Source organism: Ictidomys tridecemlineatus, chromosome Y, assembly GCF_052094955.1.
Source record: "Ictidomys tridecemlineatus isolate mIctTri1 chromosome Y, mIctTri1.hap1, whole genome shotgun sequence".
Classification (NCBI taxonomy): domain Eukaryota; kingdom Metazoa; phylum Chordata; class Mammalia; order Rodentia; family Sciuridae; genus Ictidomys; species Ictidomys tridecemlineatus.
In genome coordinates, this window is record NC_135494.1 from 19,227,676 (window position 1) to 19,242,580 (window position 14,905).

Below are 14,905 nucleotides of genomic sequence, written 5' to 3' on the forward strand. Positions count from 1 at the left end.
ATTTTATATCCTGTCACTTTGCTGAATTCATTTATTAGCTCTAATAGTTTTTTTGTAGACCCTTTTGGGTCTGCTAGGTATAGAATCATGTCTTCTGCAAATAGTGATAATTTAAGTTCTTCTTTTCCTATTTTTATGCCTTTAATTTCTTTCGTCTCTCTAATTGCTCTGGCCAGTGTTTTGAGAACTATGTTGAACAGAAGTGGTGAGAGAGGGCATCCCTGTCTTGTTCCAGATTTTAGAGGGAATGCCTTCAATTTTTCTCCATTCAGAATGATGCTAGCCTGAGGCTTAGCAAAGATTGCTTTTACAATGTTGAGGTATGCTCCTGTTATTCCTAGTTTTTTGAGAGTTTTGAACATAAAAAGATGCTGTACTTTGTTGAATGCTTTTTCCTCATCTATCGAGATGATCATATGGTTCTTATTTTTAAGTCTATTGATGTCATGAATAACATTTATTGATTTTCGTATATTGAACCAGCCTTGCATCCCAGGGATGAATCCTACTTGATCATGGTGCACAATTTTTTTGATATGTTTTTGTATTTGATTCACCAGAATTTTATTGAGGATTTTTGCATCTAGGTTCATTAGAGATATTGGTCTGTAGTTTTCTTTCTTTGAAGTGTCTTTGTCTGGTTTCGGAATCAGGGTGATGTTGGCTTTGTAGAATGAATTTGGAAGTTCTCCTTCTTTTTCTATTTCCTGAAATAGCTTGAAAAGTATTGGTATTAGTTCCTATTTAAAGGTTTTGTAAAACTCTGCTGTATACCCATCCGGTCCTGGGCTTTTCTTAGATGGTAATGTTTTGATGGTTTCTTCTATTTCCTCAATTGATATTGGTCTGTTTAGGTTGTCTATATCCTCCTGACTCAATCTCGGCAGATTATATGACTTAAGAAATTTATCGATGCCTTCACTATCTTCTATTTTATTGGAGTATAATAATTCAAAATAATTTCTGATTATCTTCCGTATTTCTGAAGTGTCTGTTGTGATATTGCCTTTTTCATCCCATATGCTAGTAATTTGAGTTCTCTCTCTTCTTCTCTTCGCTAGCATGGCTAAGGGTCTGTCAATTTTATTTATTTTTTCAAAGAACCAACCTTTAGTTTTGTCCATGTTTTCAATTGTTTCTTTTGTTTCGATTTCATTAATTTCAGCTCTGATTTTAATTATTTCTTGCCTTCTACTTCTTTTGCTGTTGTTTTGATCTTCTTTTTCTAGGATTTTGAGATGAAGTATGAGATCATTTATTTGTTGTTTTTTTCTTTTTTTTAAGGAATAAACTCCAAGCAATGAATTTTCCTCTTAGAATTGCTTTCAATATGTCCCATAAATTCCGATATATTGTGTCTGTGTTTTCATTTAACTCTAAGAATTTTTTAATTTTCTCCTTGATGTCTTCTCAAACCCATTGATCATTCAGTAACCTATTGTTCATTCTCCAAGTGATGCATGATTTTTCCTTCCTTCTGTTATCATTGATTTTCAGTTTTATTCCATTATGATCAGATAAGATGCATGGTATTATCTCTACTTATTTATATTGTCTAAGAGTTGCCCTGTGACATAATATATGATCTATTTTTGAGAAATATCCATGTGCTGCTGAGAAAAAAAGTGTAACTGCTTGATGTTGGGTGGTATATTCTATATATGTCAATTAAGTCTAGGTTGTTAATTGTGTTATTGAGTTCTATAGTTTCCTTATTCAACTTTTGTTTGGAAGATCTGTCCAGTGGTGAGAGAGGTGTGTTGAAGTCTCCCATGATTATTGTATGGTGGTCTATTAGACTCTTGAACTTGAGAAGAGTTTGCTTGATGAACATAGCAGCACCGTTGTTTGGGGCATATATATTTATGATTGTTATGTCTTGTTGGTGTATGGTTCCCTTGAGTAGTATGCAGTGTCTCTCTTTATCCCTTTTGATTAACTTTGGCCTGAAATATATTTTATTTAATATGAGTATGGACACTCCTGCTTGTTTCCGCAGTCCATATGAGTGATATGATTTTTCCCAACCTTTCACCTTCAGTCTATGTATATCTTTTCCTATCAAATGCGTCTCCTGTAGGCAGCATATTGTTGGGTCTTGTTTTGTGATCCATTCAACTAGCCTGTGTCTCTTAATTGGTGAGTTTAAGCCATTAACATTTAGGGTTATTATTGAGATATGGTTTGTTCTTCCAGCCATATTTGTTTATTAATGCTACTAAACCTGATTTGTTTTTCTCTTTGATTATTTTTCCCCCTTTACTGTCCTACACCCCACTGTTGGTTTTCATTATTGTTTTCCATTTTCTCTTCCTGTAAAGTTTTGCCAAGGATTTTTTGAAGAGATGGTTTCTAGCTGCAAATTCTTTTAACTTTTGTTTATCGTGGAAGGTTTTAATTTCATCTTCCATCCTGAAACTTAATTTCGCCGGATACACAATTCTTGGTTGGAACCCATTTTCTTTCAGTGTTTGAAATATGTTATTCCAGGATCTTCTAGCTTTCAGAGTCTGTGTTGAAAGGTCAGCTGTTATCCTGATTGGTTTACCCCTAAATGTAATTTGCTTCCTTTCTCTTGTAGCTTTTAAAATTCTCTCCTTATTCTGTATGTTGGGCATCTTCATTATAATGTGTCTAGGTGTGGATCTCTTATGGTTTTGCACATTCGGCGTCCTGTAGGCTTCTAGAATTTGGGATTCTGTCTCATTCTTCAAGTCTGGGAAGTTTTCTCGTATTATTTCATTGAGTAGATTGTTTATTCCTTTGGTTTGGACCTCTATGCCTTCCTGTATCCCAATGACTCTTAAGTTTGGTCTCTTTATGTTATCCCATATTTCTTGGATGTTCTGCTCATGGTTTCTTAACAGTCTTGCTGAGCTGTCTATGTTCTTTTCAAGTTGAAATACTTTGTCTTCATTGTCTGATGTTCTATCTTCTAAGTGTTCTACTCTGCTGGTAGTATTCTCAATTGAGTTTTTAAGTTGGTTTATTGCTTCCTGCATTTCTAGGATTTCTATTTGTTTGTTTTTTATTACCTCTATCTCCCTGTGTAATTGATCTTTTGCTTCTTGGATTTGTTTATGTAATTCATTGTCAAAGTGATCTTTCATTGTCTGATTTTGCTGTCTCATGTCTTCCTTGAGACTCCAGATCATCTGAAGCATGTAAATCTTGAATTCTTTATCTGACATTCCATCTGTTGTAGCTATTACCTCTTCTAGAGTTGAGTTGACCTGCATTGCTTGTGGTCCTTTCGTTCCTTGTCTTTTCATACTGCTCGCATTTCTTTCTGCTTGGTAAAACTGTTTGTTTTTGAAATTTTCCCTCTATTTATTTATATTGCTCTTGTATAGTTGAAAAATTTCCCTTGCAGAGCAGGTAGTAGCTGTGATCCTCCTCCAGTTGGGGTGATCTGTCTACCACGCTGGCGGGCCGCTAGGTCTGCTCTGCTGGTTGGTCGCAGGTCCACCTATCCTGCGGCACGTGGGGCAGCTCTGTCACTCAGCAGGCTGCTGGGCCTGATATACCAGTGATCACAGTCCCGCCTACCTTGCAGGCACTGGGGGAGAGAGCAGGCCTGCCCCTCAGCAGGCCGCTGGACCTGTTCTGCTTGTGGGTCGCAGGTCCGCCTACCCTGCAGGTGCGTGGGGCAGCTCTGTCTGGTCTTTTCATATTATCCCATAATTCTTGAATGTTGTGTTCATGGTTTCTTACCATCTTCACTGTGATCAACTTTATTTTCAGGATTGTATACTTTGTCTTCATTGTCTGAAGTTCAGTGTTCTAAGTTATCTATTCTGTTGGAGATGCTTCCTATTGAGTTTTTAATGTGGTTTATTATTTCCTTCATTTCAATGATTTCTGATTATTTTTTTCCAGAACTTCTATCTCCCATTGAAGTAATCTTTTGCTTCTTATATTTGGTTATTTAGATCTTTGTCAAAAATATCTTTTGCTGCCTGTATTTGCTCTCTTATTTAATATTTTAATTCATAGAACATTTTAATTATGTACCTCCTCAGCTCCTTCTCTATCATTTCTCCTGCTGTTGTGGTCATGGATTCCCATAATGTAGCATTTTTGTTTGGGGCACACTTTTCCCTTGGTTTCTCATGTTCATCTTCCCTTCCAGCTCTGTTTTTTCAAGGAGTCACATTATTTACTATGGAGGATTGTAGTGTCCCTAATTTCCTCCAATACCTCCCCTTTAAGGGGGAGATCAATATTCACAGATCCCAATACAAAAATTATGCAGCCTTAAACCAAATAGCTGCTATTAAGATGTTTCTGGCTTTGTAACAATATACAGAAATGGCAAGTTCAATCATTATCTACAACATAAACAACAGGTTTGCAAATAGGTCTACAATTTCTTGTGATGGACAAAGAACCAGGAGTGAAGTATAGATTGAGATGTTAAGAAGGTGGGAGGTGAGGATATAGAGTTATTAGATCTTAGCAAGAGTTAAAGAGTAATGAAAAGAAGTTGAATAGTAGCAGGAGAAAAGAGAAAGTGTTTTGGGGAAGACAAGTTAGTGGGAAGACAGTAGAGGGAATACAAAACACAAAACATAAAAATAAGAAATGAATAATGTAGAAATAGGAGATAAAAGAATATACAATAGAACTGTAATATAGTAATCAGACAGTAGCCTAATCCATGAAAAGTTTTTTGTTTTACAAATGTTGGGGATGTAAACGTGGGAGAAGAGAGAAAAGAGAAAAAAAAATCTAAAAAGAAGATACAAGATTGTTTTGTTGGACTTCAGTAGTATCTTTTCTGCTTCTTTTCTCTTCTACAAGTTGGGGTTGTTTACTGGTGTCTCCACCCTCAGGATGGTGAAGGTTATTAGGGTGGGAGGGTTGGTCTTGGGATGGAGTTCCTGGAAATGGTGTAGCACTTGTCAATCCACATGGGAGACTGCACCCCAAGGATCTTGTTTTGGGCCCACCTGGAGACCTCACAATTCCTGGCCTCTAATTTAGTCTCTGGACTCTTTTTCATTTGCCCCTTTCTACTTCCCAATCAGAATCTCCATTCTCCAGAGATCTTATGGGCTGTGCCCTGGGGACTGCTTCCCTGTTGTGGAGAGAGAGATGTTGAACAGAGCAGTACCAGGCTCTGTAAGCTATGGACCTGCTGTGTGGCTGCAAGCACTGTGCGGGGTTAGCAGCTGCTTGGGAGAGGGGAGATTTTGGGATTCTAGGTACCTTGATATTGCTTCTAGGCCCCAGCCTGTGTCCCAAGCTAGGAGTTGCCCTTATTAAAGATGGCATCAAATGTGTCCCAAGTTGGAGGCAACTGCTTTCAGAGATAGGGTGTTGGTTGTGTCTGGCCTGGTAGTGGCATTCGGTGGCATGTTCAGAGATCTAGATGTACTGGCAGCTGTCTCCAGACCCTGTCCAGTGTCCCCAGGTGCAGGCTACCACATGTATGGAGCTATGGCAGTGATTGTAGTGTTCCTATAGGAACACTGGGGGAGCCCACATTGATAATGGGGGTCTACACAGGAGTGATGGCTGAGGATCCTGTGGGACAGTGACCACCAGGTTTCCTGCATGGGTGGGGATCTAAGAGTCCTATGTGGGTTGCTGATGGACCTGTAATTATTCTTACTCTATAAAACTGCCTATTGAAAAGAGTTTTAAGTGAGAAAAAAATAAAGGACAATAGATTACAAGCATTTAAATAAAAGTACTCTTACCTTGTCTTGCCGTGTATTCATTGTCTTCAATTAATCTTGCTAAACCAAAATCTGCTATTTTACACACAAGATTTTCTTCTACAAGAATATTAGCAGCTCGAAGATCTCGGTGAATATAGTTCATTCTTTCAATATATGCCATACCATCAGCAATCTTGTAAAGGAGAAAACAGATACATACAAAACATGATGCAGAAGGAACCAGGGAGAAGATAATTTTGGTTAATGTTTAATAGATCACTGGAAAATCATATATCTCAAAAGGAGATGATAGTAACAGGCATATTACTTAGGAGCTAGTAGGTAAAATAGAAAACACTATAATAAAAATGCAGGCTAAATCCAGCTTTTAAAAATTGGACGCATCCCCAGCACAACCACCAAAAATCTAACACCTTTTTTGAGGGTACCACTCAGTGTATCTAGTAACCATTAGCAGCTCAATGTCCTAATGTCTTCCTGTGTCAGTGGTTGGGAGAAAAGATAAGTCACAGGGTTATTTAGAACTTCTGGATAAAAGTCTATCAAAGTTCGCATCAGGCACAGCCTAAGATGTCCTGTAAGCACAGGTGGAAAACAGTAAATGAGCTTGCAGCCTAACGTGGCCTGCAAACTGTTTTTATATTGCCCGAGAACTAAAAATGGTTTTTCTATTTTTAAAGAGTTGTAAGGAGGAGGAGGATGGGGTCTGACAGAGATTGTATATGGCTCCTAAAACCTAAAACATGTACCTGACTTAAAAAAAAAAAAAAGGTTCAGATACCCTAACACAAAGTATCTAGAATTTTGACCTCAAGGCCTGGCATATGCCAGTGTTATATGTATAGTTCCTCTGTATAAAGTTCCTCTAAACTGCCAGATTCTGTGGCCATGTGGAAGCTCACTGAGCAGTAAAAACTGCATTACCAGTTATGTCAACTGAGTTCAATAAAAGGCCCTTCGAACACCTATAATATATTTGAATAGAAACATTACACTTTAATAGAACAAAAATTCAGTAGAGTTAAAAAAGATTTTTTTTTTTTGGGGGGGGTTCCAGGGACTGAATCCAGGAGTGCATATTAATCATTGAGCTACAATCCCTAGACCCTTTTATTTTGAGATTGGGTTTCCCTAAGCTTTTGAGGTTGGCTTTAAACTTGTTATCTTCCTGCCTTGGCCTCCTGATTCAATGGGATTATGTGTGTACTACTCTGTCTAGCCTAAAGAGACTCATTCTTTTTTTTTTTTTAATATATATTTTTTTGGTAAGGAGCATGATATTTAGATGTTTTTTACTTTTTTTTAAGTTGTAGATGGACACAGTACCTTTATTTATTTATTTTTATGTGGTGCTTAGGATTGAACCCAGGGCCTTGCACGTGCTAGGCAAGCACTCTAACGCTGAGCCATAACCCCAGCTCAAAAGACTCATTCTTAACAGCATATTGCCATTTTAATTCTTATTTAGGACCATAGTAAATAAAAAATTCAGCATACACTTTAGATTTTTAATATTTTCTTTGGAAGACTAATCATCCATTTTAATTTTCTTCCTTTTTTTTTTGTACTGGAGATTTAACCCAGGGCAATTTACCACTGAGCTACAGTCCCTGAATCCTTTTAATTTTTTCATTTTGAGACTGGGTCTCACTAAGTTGCTGAGAGGTTCACTTAATTGCTAAGGCTGGCCTGGATCTTGTAATCTTCCTGCCTCAGCCTTGGGAGTTACTGGGATTACAGACATGAGCTACCTTGCCCAGCCATTTTAATTTTCTCAGATTTATCTGTTGAAATATAAATAGATTTTGTATCTGTGAAAATGCTTTCTAAAGGGTCATAATATATGGGATAGCACTGAACTGGGAGTTCCATAGCTAGTTTTAATATGTTCTGCTATGAACACGTTTTGTAAATTTTAAATCCATCTGGTCTTTAGATACTATATTATTTGTAATACTAGGAGCTAATGCTGGATTATCTCCAAAGTTCCTTTCTGTTCTAAAATTCCTTTACTTTTCTACATAAACTGTATTATTTAGGTAAGATTATTCTACATTTTAAATGTTAACTTTCAATTCAAGTTGATATATCTATATGCAAATACCTGAGCAGCCATATCGACCAGCTGTGGAAGTTTCAAATATTTTCCATCTTCTTCCTTAAGGAAATCTAATAAACTTCCTGTAAGGGACAGTGAAATATCCATGGAAAATAAGTAGATTTTACATTAAGATTGACATAAATATTCCTCTTCCCCCAAATAACCAAACTCTAACAAAATTTCTCAACTTTTTATTTTAAAAAAAGTTTCTTTTGTAGTTTTGAAATTTCTGAATAATTACCTCAAAGATTCTAGAAAAGACCCCTAAACTGAAATTTATTCTCTTTATAACACATGAAAAAAAGGGAAAATGTACCATTTTCCCTTTCCCTACAGAAAATGTCATCAAATTGGTGTCATTCTTTTCTGCTTTGATCAAGATTCTAAGTTTTATATCCCAAAATATATTTTTTAAAAAATATTTTTTCGGTTGTTGATGGACTTTATTTTATTTATTTTTATGTGGTTCTGAGGATCGAACCCAAAGCCTCACATGTACCAGGCAAACACTCTATCACTGAGCCACAGCCACAGCCCTCAAAAAATATAACATTTTAAATCAATATGATTCAAGAATTCAGATATGGTTATAACTAAATGAGCTGCTGTGGAAGTGCTGGCTTGACCAATGTCTCTTAATTTTAGCAGAAATTATAATGGAAAAGCAAAATACTATGAATACAGCAAAGTGAAAAGCCAGGAAGAAATGTCTATTTGTTGCCTCTTTCTATCACTAGTTAAAAACATACACATGCTTTAATTTAATAAAGAGAAACCATCAGACAAATCCAAACTAAGATTTATTTTATAAAACATAAAATTGGATTGTTTTCTTAAACAACAATGCTGTGAAACAGAAAGTCAGAGGAATGGCTCCAAGCTCAAGGAGACAAAGAGAAATTACAACTGAATGTAGCAAATGGCCAGGAGATAGGAAAAAGAAATTCCAAGTAATGGAAGCAAGGAATGAAAACAATCTATCTGTCCAAAACAGTGGGTTTACACTGGAGCACATAAGGCAATGAGTCTGGATGTATTATAGGGGCCAACTGCTAAGCTAAAAACCAAAATGGGGAATTTCTGAGTTTCAAAACTAGAAAGGACTTTTGTTATCTTGTATTCTTAACCACTTACCTAGAAATAATCCTAAACTAGTGATCTGACAACACAGAATTCTAACATATTCTCAAAATTAAATAATTTGTAAAGTAATACAGAGATAAATGAACCATTAGCTTTACTTCCATTATATTTCTTTTGTTAGCAATGTCTTGATTTAAATTTCTTCCTTATCCCTTTCTCCTTTGTCTTCTAGTTCAACCAGAGTACTCTTTGAAAAGGTATACTTGGAAGCTGTTTACAGTAGAAACTCTTCCCAAAGAGAGCCATGAATTATTGGGTTTAGGTATGTTCTGACTATCAATTAACAGGCTATGTCAGTTTGTTTCAGTCCCTTTTGAGAAAAAAAAAATTCCTATAGTAAATATGTATCTTGTTGTTGCCCTTGTTACCACTAGAGGGAACTATATCATTGGTCAAGGTAGACTATGGAGAGGGTAACATAACCTGTGCAGTTATTTAGTTTGATTCAAGAGAGTAAAAAAATAAAATAACTTAAAAAATAGATCAAGGGCTGGGGTTATGGCTTAGTGGTAAAGTGCTTGCTAGCACATGTGAGGCACTTTGTTCGATCCTCAGCACCACACGAAAATACATAAATAAAATAAAAATATTGTGTCCATCTACAACTTAAAAGAAAAAAAAAAGATCAAATTCAAATGGGTAAAAATTGAGCCAGTAAGCATACTTGCAGATTTACTCGTCCTTCTTCTAAAGCATCAGTAGCCTAGGGATGAAGAGGAAAGAACATCAACTTTCTTTTCTCTTTTTCTTGGCCATAACTAGCTCTGTTACAGAAGATCTCACCTTGTGGTCTGTGTTTGAAAGATGGAGAAACTGCAGTTGACAGTAGTGGAGAAAAGAAGTTTCTAGGAGTCCTGAGTATACAGACTGTGTTTACATTAAAACAAATTTCCTTTAATTTTACCTTTTTTCTTTGCTTCAGTACTACCTGAATATCATTCTGATTTTATCATTTTAACTCAGTTTGTATATTTTGTTGTATATTTTGTTTTTTTCTTCAGTCAAATCTACTTTCATTTATTTTTATGTGGTGCTGAGTGTCCATCTACAACTAAAAAACATATTTAAAAATAAAACACCTACTTTCAAAATAAATTCAAACTGCCTAGGCATCCTTTAAAACTTTGTAAATCCTCCGGAATAACTGGAACTAACCACTATTTCATTAACAAAGTGTCACATTTTTGGGGGCATGGTGGCACATGCCTGTAATCCTAGCAATTTGGGAAGCTCAGACAGGAGGATGGCAAGTTCAAGGCCAGCCTGGACAACCTAGTGAAACCCTGTCTCAATTAAAAAAAAAAGAGAGACAGACAGAGAAAGAAAGAAAATTAAAAAAAAGGGTGTGTGTGGGGGGGTGCTGGTAATATAACTCTAGTGGTAGAGCATTCCCGAGTTCAATCCCCAGACTAGCAAACAACAAAAACAAAACCAAAATGTCCCATTTCTATTTTCAAATGCTTCCAAAATAATCATAAATTAGAAAGTACTATGCAATAAGACTCCATTTTTATAAAAACTGAAATGAATGATTCTTTTGTAAAGAAGTTACCAACATGAATATTCCAAAAGATACTAATATACACTTACCTTTTGACATAAATTCAGTGATAATGTAAATTGGTTCTTCAGAAACAACAGCATAGAGTGGAACAAGTTTATCTATCGTGTCTTAATTTTTTTCATTATCTGAGCTTCTTGAAGAAAAGCTTCTGGCATCATTGTACCTGGTTTTAGTGTTTTGATATCTACTTTTGTGGTTCCATTCCATGTTCCTAGAGAAACAATACCTCTTACTATTTTAATCAATATTTTAAGGGATTTTAGAACAAATTTCAATGAATAGCAATTATATTACATATTTAATATTATATATATATATTTGTAATAAAATTGCGGCACTTTAATCTGTGGCTAAAAATTGACAAAAACCAAAAATTCAGGCTTCTTACCCATCCACACTTCACCAAAACATCCTTGTCCTAGTTTAACCTCTAGTCGCAAAGATTCTCGAGGGATTTCCCAAGCATCTTTTGCTAGACCTTGAGTCTGGGGTTTCACAGTTGGACACACGGTTGTTAACTTGTGGCGTAAACCATCAGCATGTTCTAGATAAATGAATAAAACTACAATGTAAAATGAATTATGTATAAAAATTAAGCTACAGAGTATATAAATGCTTAAAAAGGGGTCATAAATTATAGAAAAACTGTCATAAGTTTTTCTCTAAAAACAAAAAGGAAGTTGTTTACAAGAAGTAAAAAAAAAAACACATATAAGAAGTGAAACATTTTGTTAAATATATTTTTATGTTATTGTTTACTGAATACTTATGCTCTAGCTATTATGTTAATTTGGCTCTTTATAAATTGCTCATAAAAATGAGGCTTGGAAAATTTAGGAAACTTTCTCAAGGTCCCACAGTTAATAAGTGATGGGATTCAAAGCCAGGTCTGTCTACCTCCAAATTTCTGATTTAATAAATGGGATTTATTTGATCCCTAAGAGAATGCTTTTATTAATTGTTATTTCTTTTTTTGTTGTTGTTTTTTTCCTGGAGATTGAACCCAGCACTTTACCACTGAGTCACATCCCTAGCCCTTTTATATTCTGAAACAAGATCTTGCTAAATTGCTTAAGGCCGTAATAAATTGCTGAGGGTGGCTTTAAACCAGCAATCCTCCTGCCTCAGCCTCCCAAGCCATGGGGATTACAGCTATTCACACCACTGTTCCCAGCAGGAAAAAATTCACTTAGTTAACTGAATTTTGAATAAGAGAGCCACAATGTAAGGAACTTTAGATTTATAATGGCTTGATCTGTGCATCTTTCTCATACAGTCTTTCTTATTGTAAATGAGACATGTTTCCTCCCATTCTCATCAAGAATGGTTACCAACCACACAAATTTTCTATTCTAGCAAGGGCAATTATGTGTTGGCACTGCTTGGTAACATATTTGATTGATGTCAAGACTGCTGATTGACTTGGTAGACTCAGTTTATAGTTACCTGTCATTGAAGAAGATATTACCATGGAAACTTTCCCTCATCCAGTACTAATAATTTAAAGACTTAGATGCATTTACATAATTAATTGATAATAAAAAATTCTGAGACATAAGACTCCACAGTTGAATATTTCCAAAATCTTTGAAAGACAAGAATATCTATAGTTGCCACAGGTTAATCTTCTAAGAAAAATATACCTTCAGACCATATTTTATTGGGTTTATATTCTAGGAAATCTTAGGAGATCAGCCACTGAAGGGGAAGGTAATCCAAGAGGATATGTGATACAGCTTTTTGTGTCAAAGTGTTTAGCTTTAGCTACTTACCTGTGTTTATAAATAAAATATTTGCTTTTATGTTTTTCATTTATTTTCTATAATATATTTTGGGGGAGGGGGTACTGGGCAATGAACTCAGGGACACTCAACCACTGAGACACACCATATTTTGTATTTTATTTAGAGACAGGGTCTCACTGAGTTGTTTAATGCCTTGCTTTTGGCTGAGGCTGGCTTTGGACCCACTATCCTCGTGGTCTCAGTCTCTGGAACTGCTGGGATTTAAGGCATGTGCCACTGCACCCAGCCTCAAAATGTATTTGTACATTATGAAATGGAACTCCACTGTAAAAATTATGCTTGTAAGATATAAAAATTTCAACAACAGTCTAATTTTAGCACACTATCCAATAACCCAATTCAGATACTAAGAACTACCTGTTCTCATTTTAAAACTAGAATACTAACATACACTGGGCACATACTGTGTATAAAGTAGTAGTATGCTAACCCTTAAGAGAGATGAGGACATGAATTTTGTTCTCATACAACAGAGCATGAGGAAATAATTTTTAGCTGTGTAGTGTTTCACCAATTTCTGAAGAGTGTCAAATTGTGCTCTGGTTGTTATATAGTAGCCATCATTGTCAAGTTTCCTAATTTTGTAGTGTTTAACATTGTCACCCCTTACTTCATCCCAATCACGAATAGAGAGGAAATAAGCACCTGGGAGGAAGAAAATAAATGCTTATTATCTCTTTCTTAAAATACTGGACAAACAAAATTTTATATTAATATAATAATAATCATACCTTTAGTGGTTTCACTTTCTCTTACTAAGAATATACCTCGTTGATTGCCAGGATTCAAAAGTAATCTTTCAGCATCTTTTCTCCCCATTTTGCCAAAATACCATCTAGAAAAAAAAATTAATGATGTTTTGAGTTGGGAAGGTTTGAAGGTCAGAAAAATTATATTCACAAATAAATAAGAGTGAAATGGGATAGGAGAGCTGACAAAGAATAGCTACAGAACATGCTTAGGATATAGTAAAAAATAAATTTTTATTTATTAAAGAAGAATTTACAAATATCACTGTTAAAATATCTGATAGTATTTCCATGTACTGACTACTCAACATGTCACTGGAACTCTACCTGGCAGTCATGGAAACAGCAAATGGAGAAAGACAGCAAATAACAGATCTTTTCTGTCAGTGACACATACAGGTAGGAAGAACAGAAGTTGTTCTCTGATAACATGTGATCACCTGTATTGATAAGATCTAAGTATATAATATTCAAATTATGAGGAACTCTAATTTCATATGAGTTTGATTTAATAAAGTTTAATGAATAAAAATGACAATCTTTGCTATGAAAAGACTCACAGAACAGTGAAGAATGCAAAAGAACAAAAGTAACAAATGTTATAGTAAAAATAGTAATTGAAGCAAATGTTAATAAAACAAACAAGTATTGACAACCCCTAGCTATATGCAAGACGCTGTGTTAACTGTTGTAATATGAAAAAGAGGTTATTATTTATAGATTCCAGAACAACTAGTTGGACCAAAAAAGTAATGTTATTGAAACTGACTTCTAACATTTTAGAAGTTGTAAGAATAGTACACAGAACTCCCAAGTTCCCCAGCTGTTAATATTTTACTTTGTTATATTCTTTATTTCCCACCTTCCTTTATATGTTGGGTGCATGTGTTTACATCTTTTTTCCCCTTTGAACTGACTGAATGTTGCCAAAATGCTGAATCATTACCCTAAATACTTCAGTGTATGCTTTGTAGAAGACAAGGATACTGTCCTACATAACCACAATGCAAATACCTAAATCAAGAAGTTAAACACTGAAACAATCTCCTCTCTGAGGTAAATTTTGAAGAAAGTCTGCAGAATATGAAAAGGACTAGATAATTTTAAAAACTAAGTGGAAAACTAAAGGAAAAAGACAAGGCATAAAAATATGATTAAGATTTACTCAGGATACCAATCTAAGCAGATACTACAGCATTAATTATGAATTCTCAAGTAACATCTATTAATGATACATTAGCTGTATTAAGACTGGTATGTAATTGTGTGTGTGTAAAATTGTGGCTAAGTAGAATGTGCATTAAAACATTTTAAAAATCAAAATAATCAATAAAATATGAAGTACTGCCATACTCTTCTGCCTGAATGGAATCTGCAGGCGCTACATAATTGCTAGGGATGTAACCATTCTTTCCTGTAGCAATTGATCTTGCTTCCCACCAGTCTCCTTCCCTGAAACACATAAAACAACAATTACCACAACGTATAATATATTGCACTTTCTTATTTCAAGTAAATGAGAGATATAACTTCCATTTTTCTACTTATGCATTCACTTGATCAAGAATTAAACTCAACATTGTAAAAGAACAACATTTTAAAAATAAGTTAAATGAATTAAAGAAATTAAGACTAAGCAAAAGTATAATTACATACTACTACAATAAATCAACAACAAAAGCCCCAAACACCATACACTAAAAATTCAATTATAGTATCTTTTATTCCTCTTCATAATTTTTTCAACCTAAGACAATAAACTATACTGAACTAAGTAGTTTTGAATAAACTTTCAAATTATTCATCTTTGTCTGAATTTCTTAAGAGCTTGAGATAATTTGCTTACCATAATACTC

At 34.9% G+C, this 14,905-nt stretch overlaps 1 protein-coding gene across 1 annotated transcript in view; it reads right to left on the reverse strand.

Annotated features, from left to right (window-relative positions):
• Positions 1-11,651: 11,651 nt before the first annotated feature.
• Positions 11,652-14,905, reverse strand: part of LOC144371884 (tyrosine-protein kinase Yes-like) — a 203,004-nt gene continuing 199,750 nt past the window's right edge. The window contains exons 4-6 of the mRNA XM_078035193.1: positions 14,403-14,501; positions 13,032-13,135; positions 11,652-11,659 (exon numbers count right to left, since the gene is read on the reverse strand). Coding sequence (XP_077891319.1) covers positions 11,652-11,659; positions 13,032-13,135; positions 14,403-14,501 — 211 coding nt within the window. The remainder of the gene's footprint in view (positions 11,660-13,031; positions 13,136-14,402; positions 14,502-14,905) is intronic.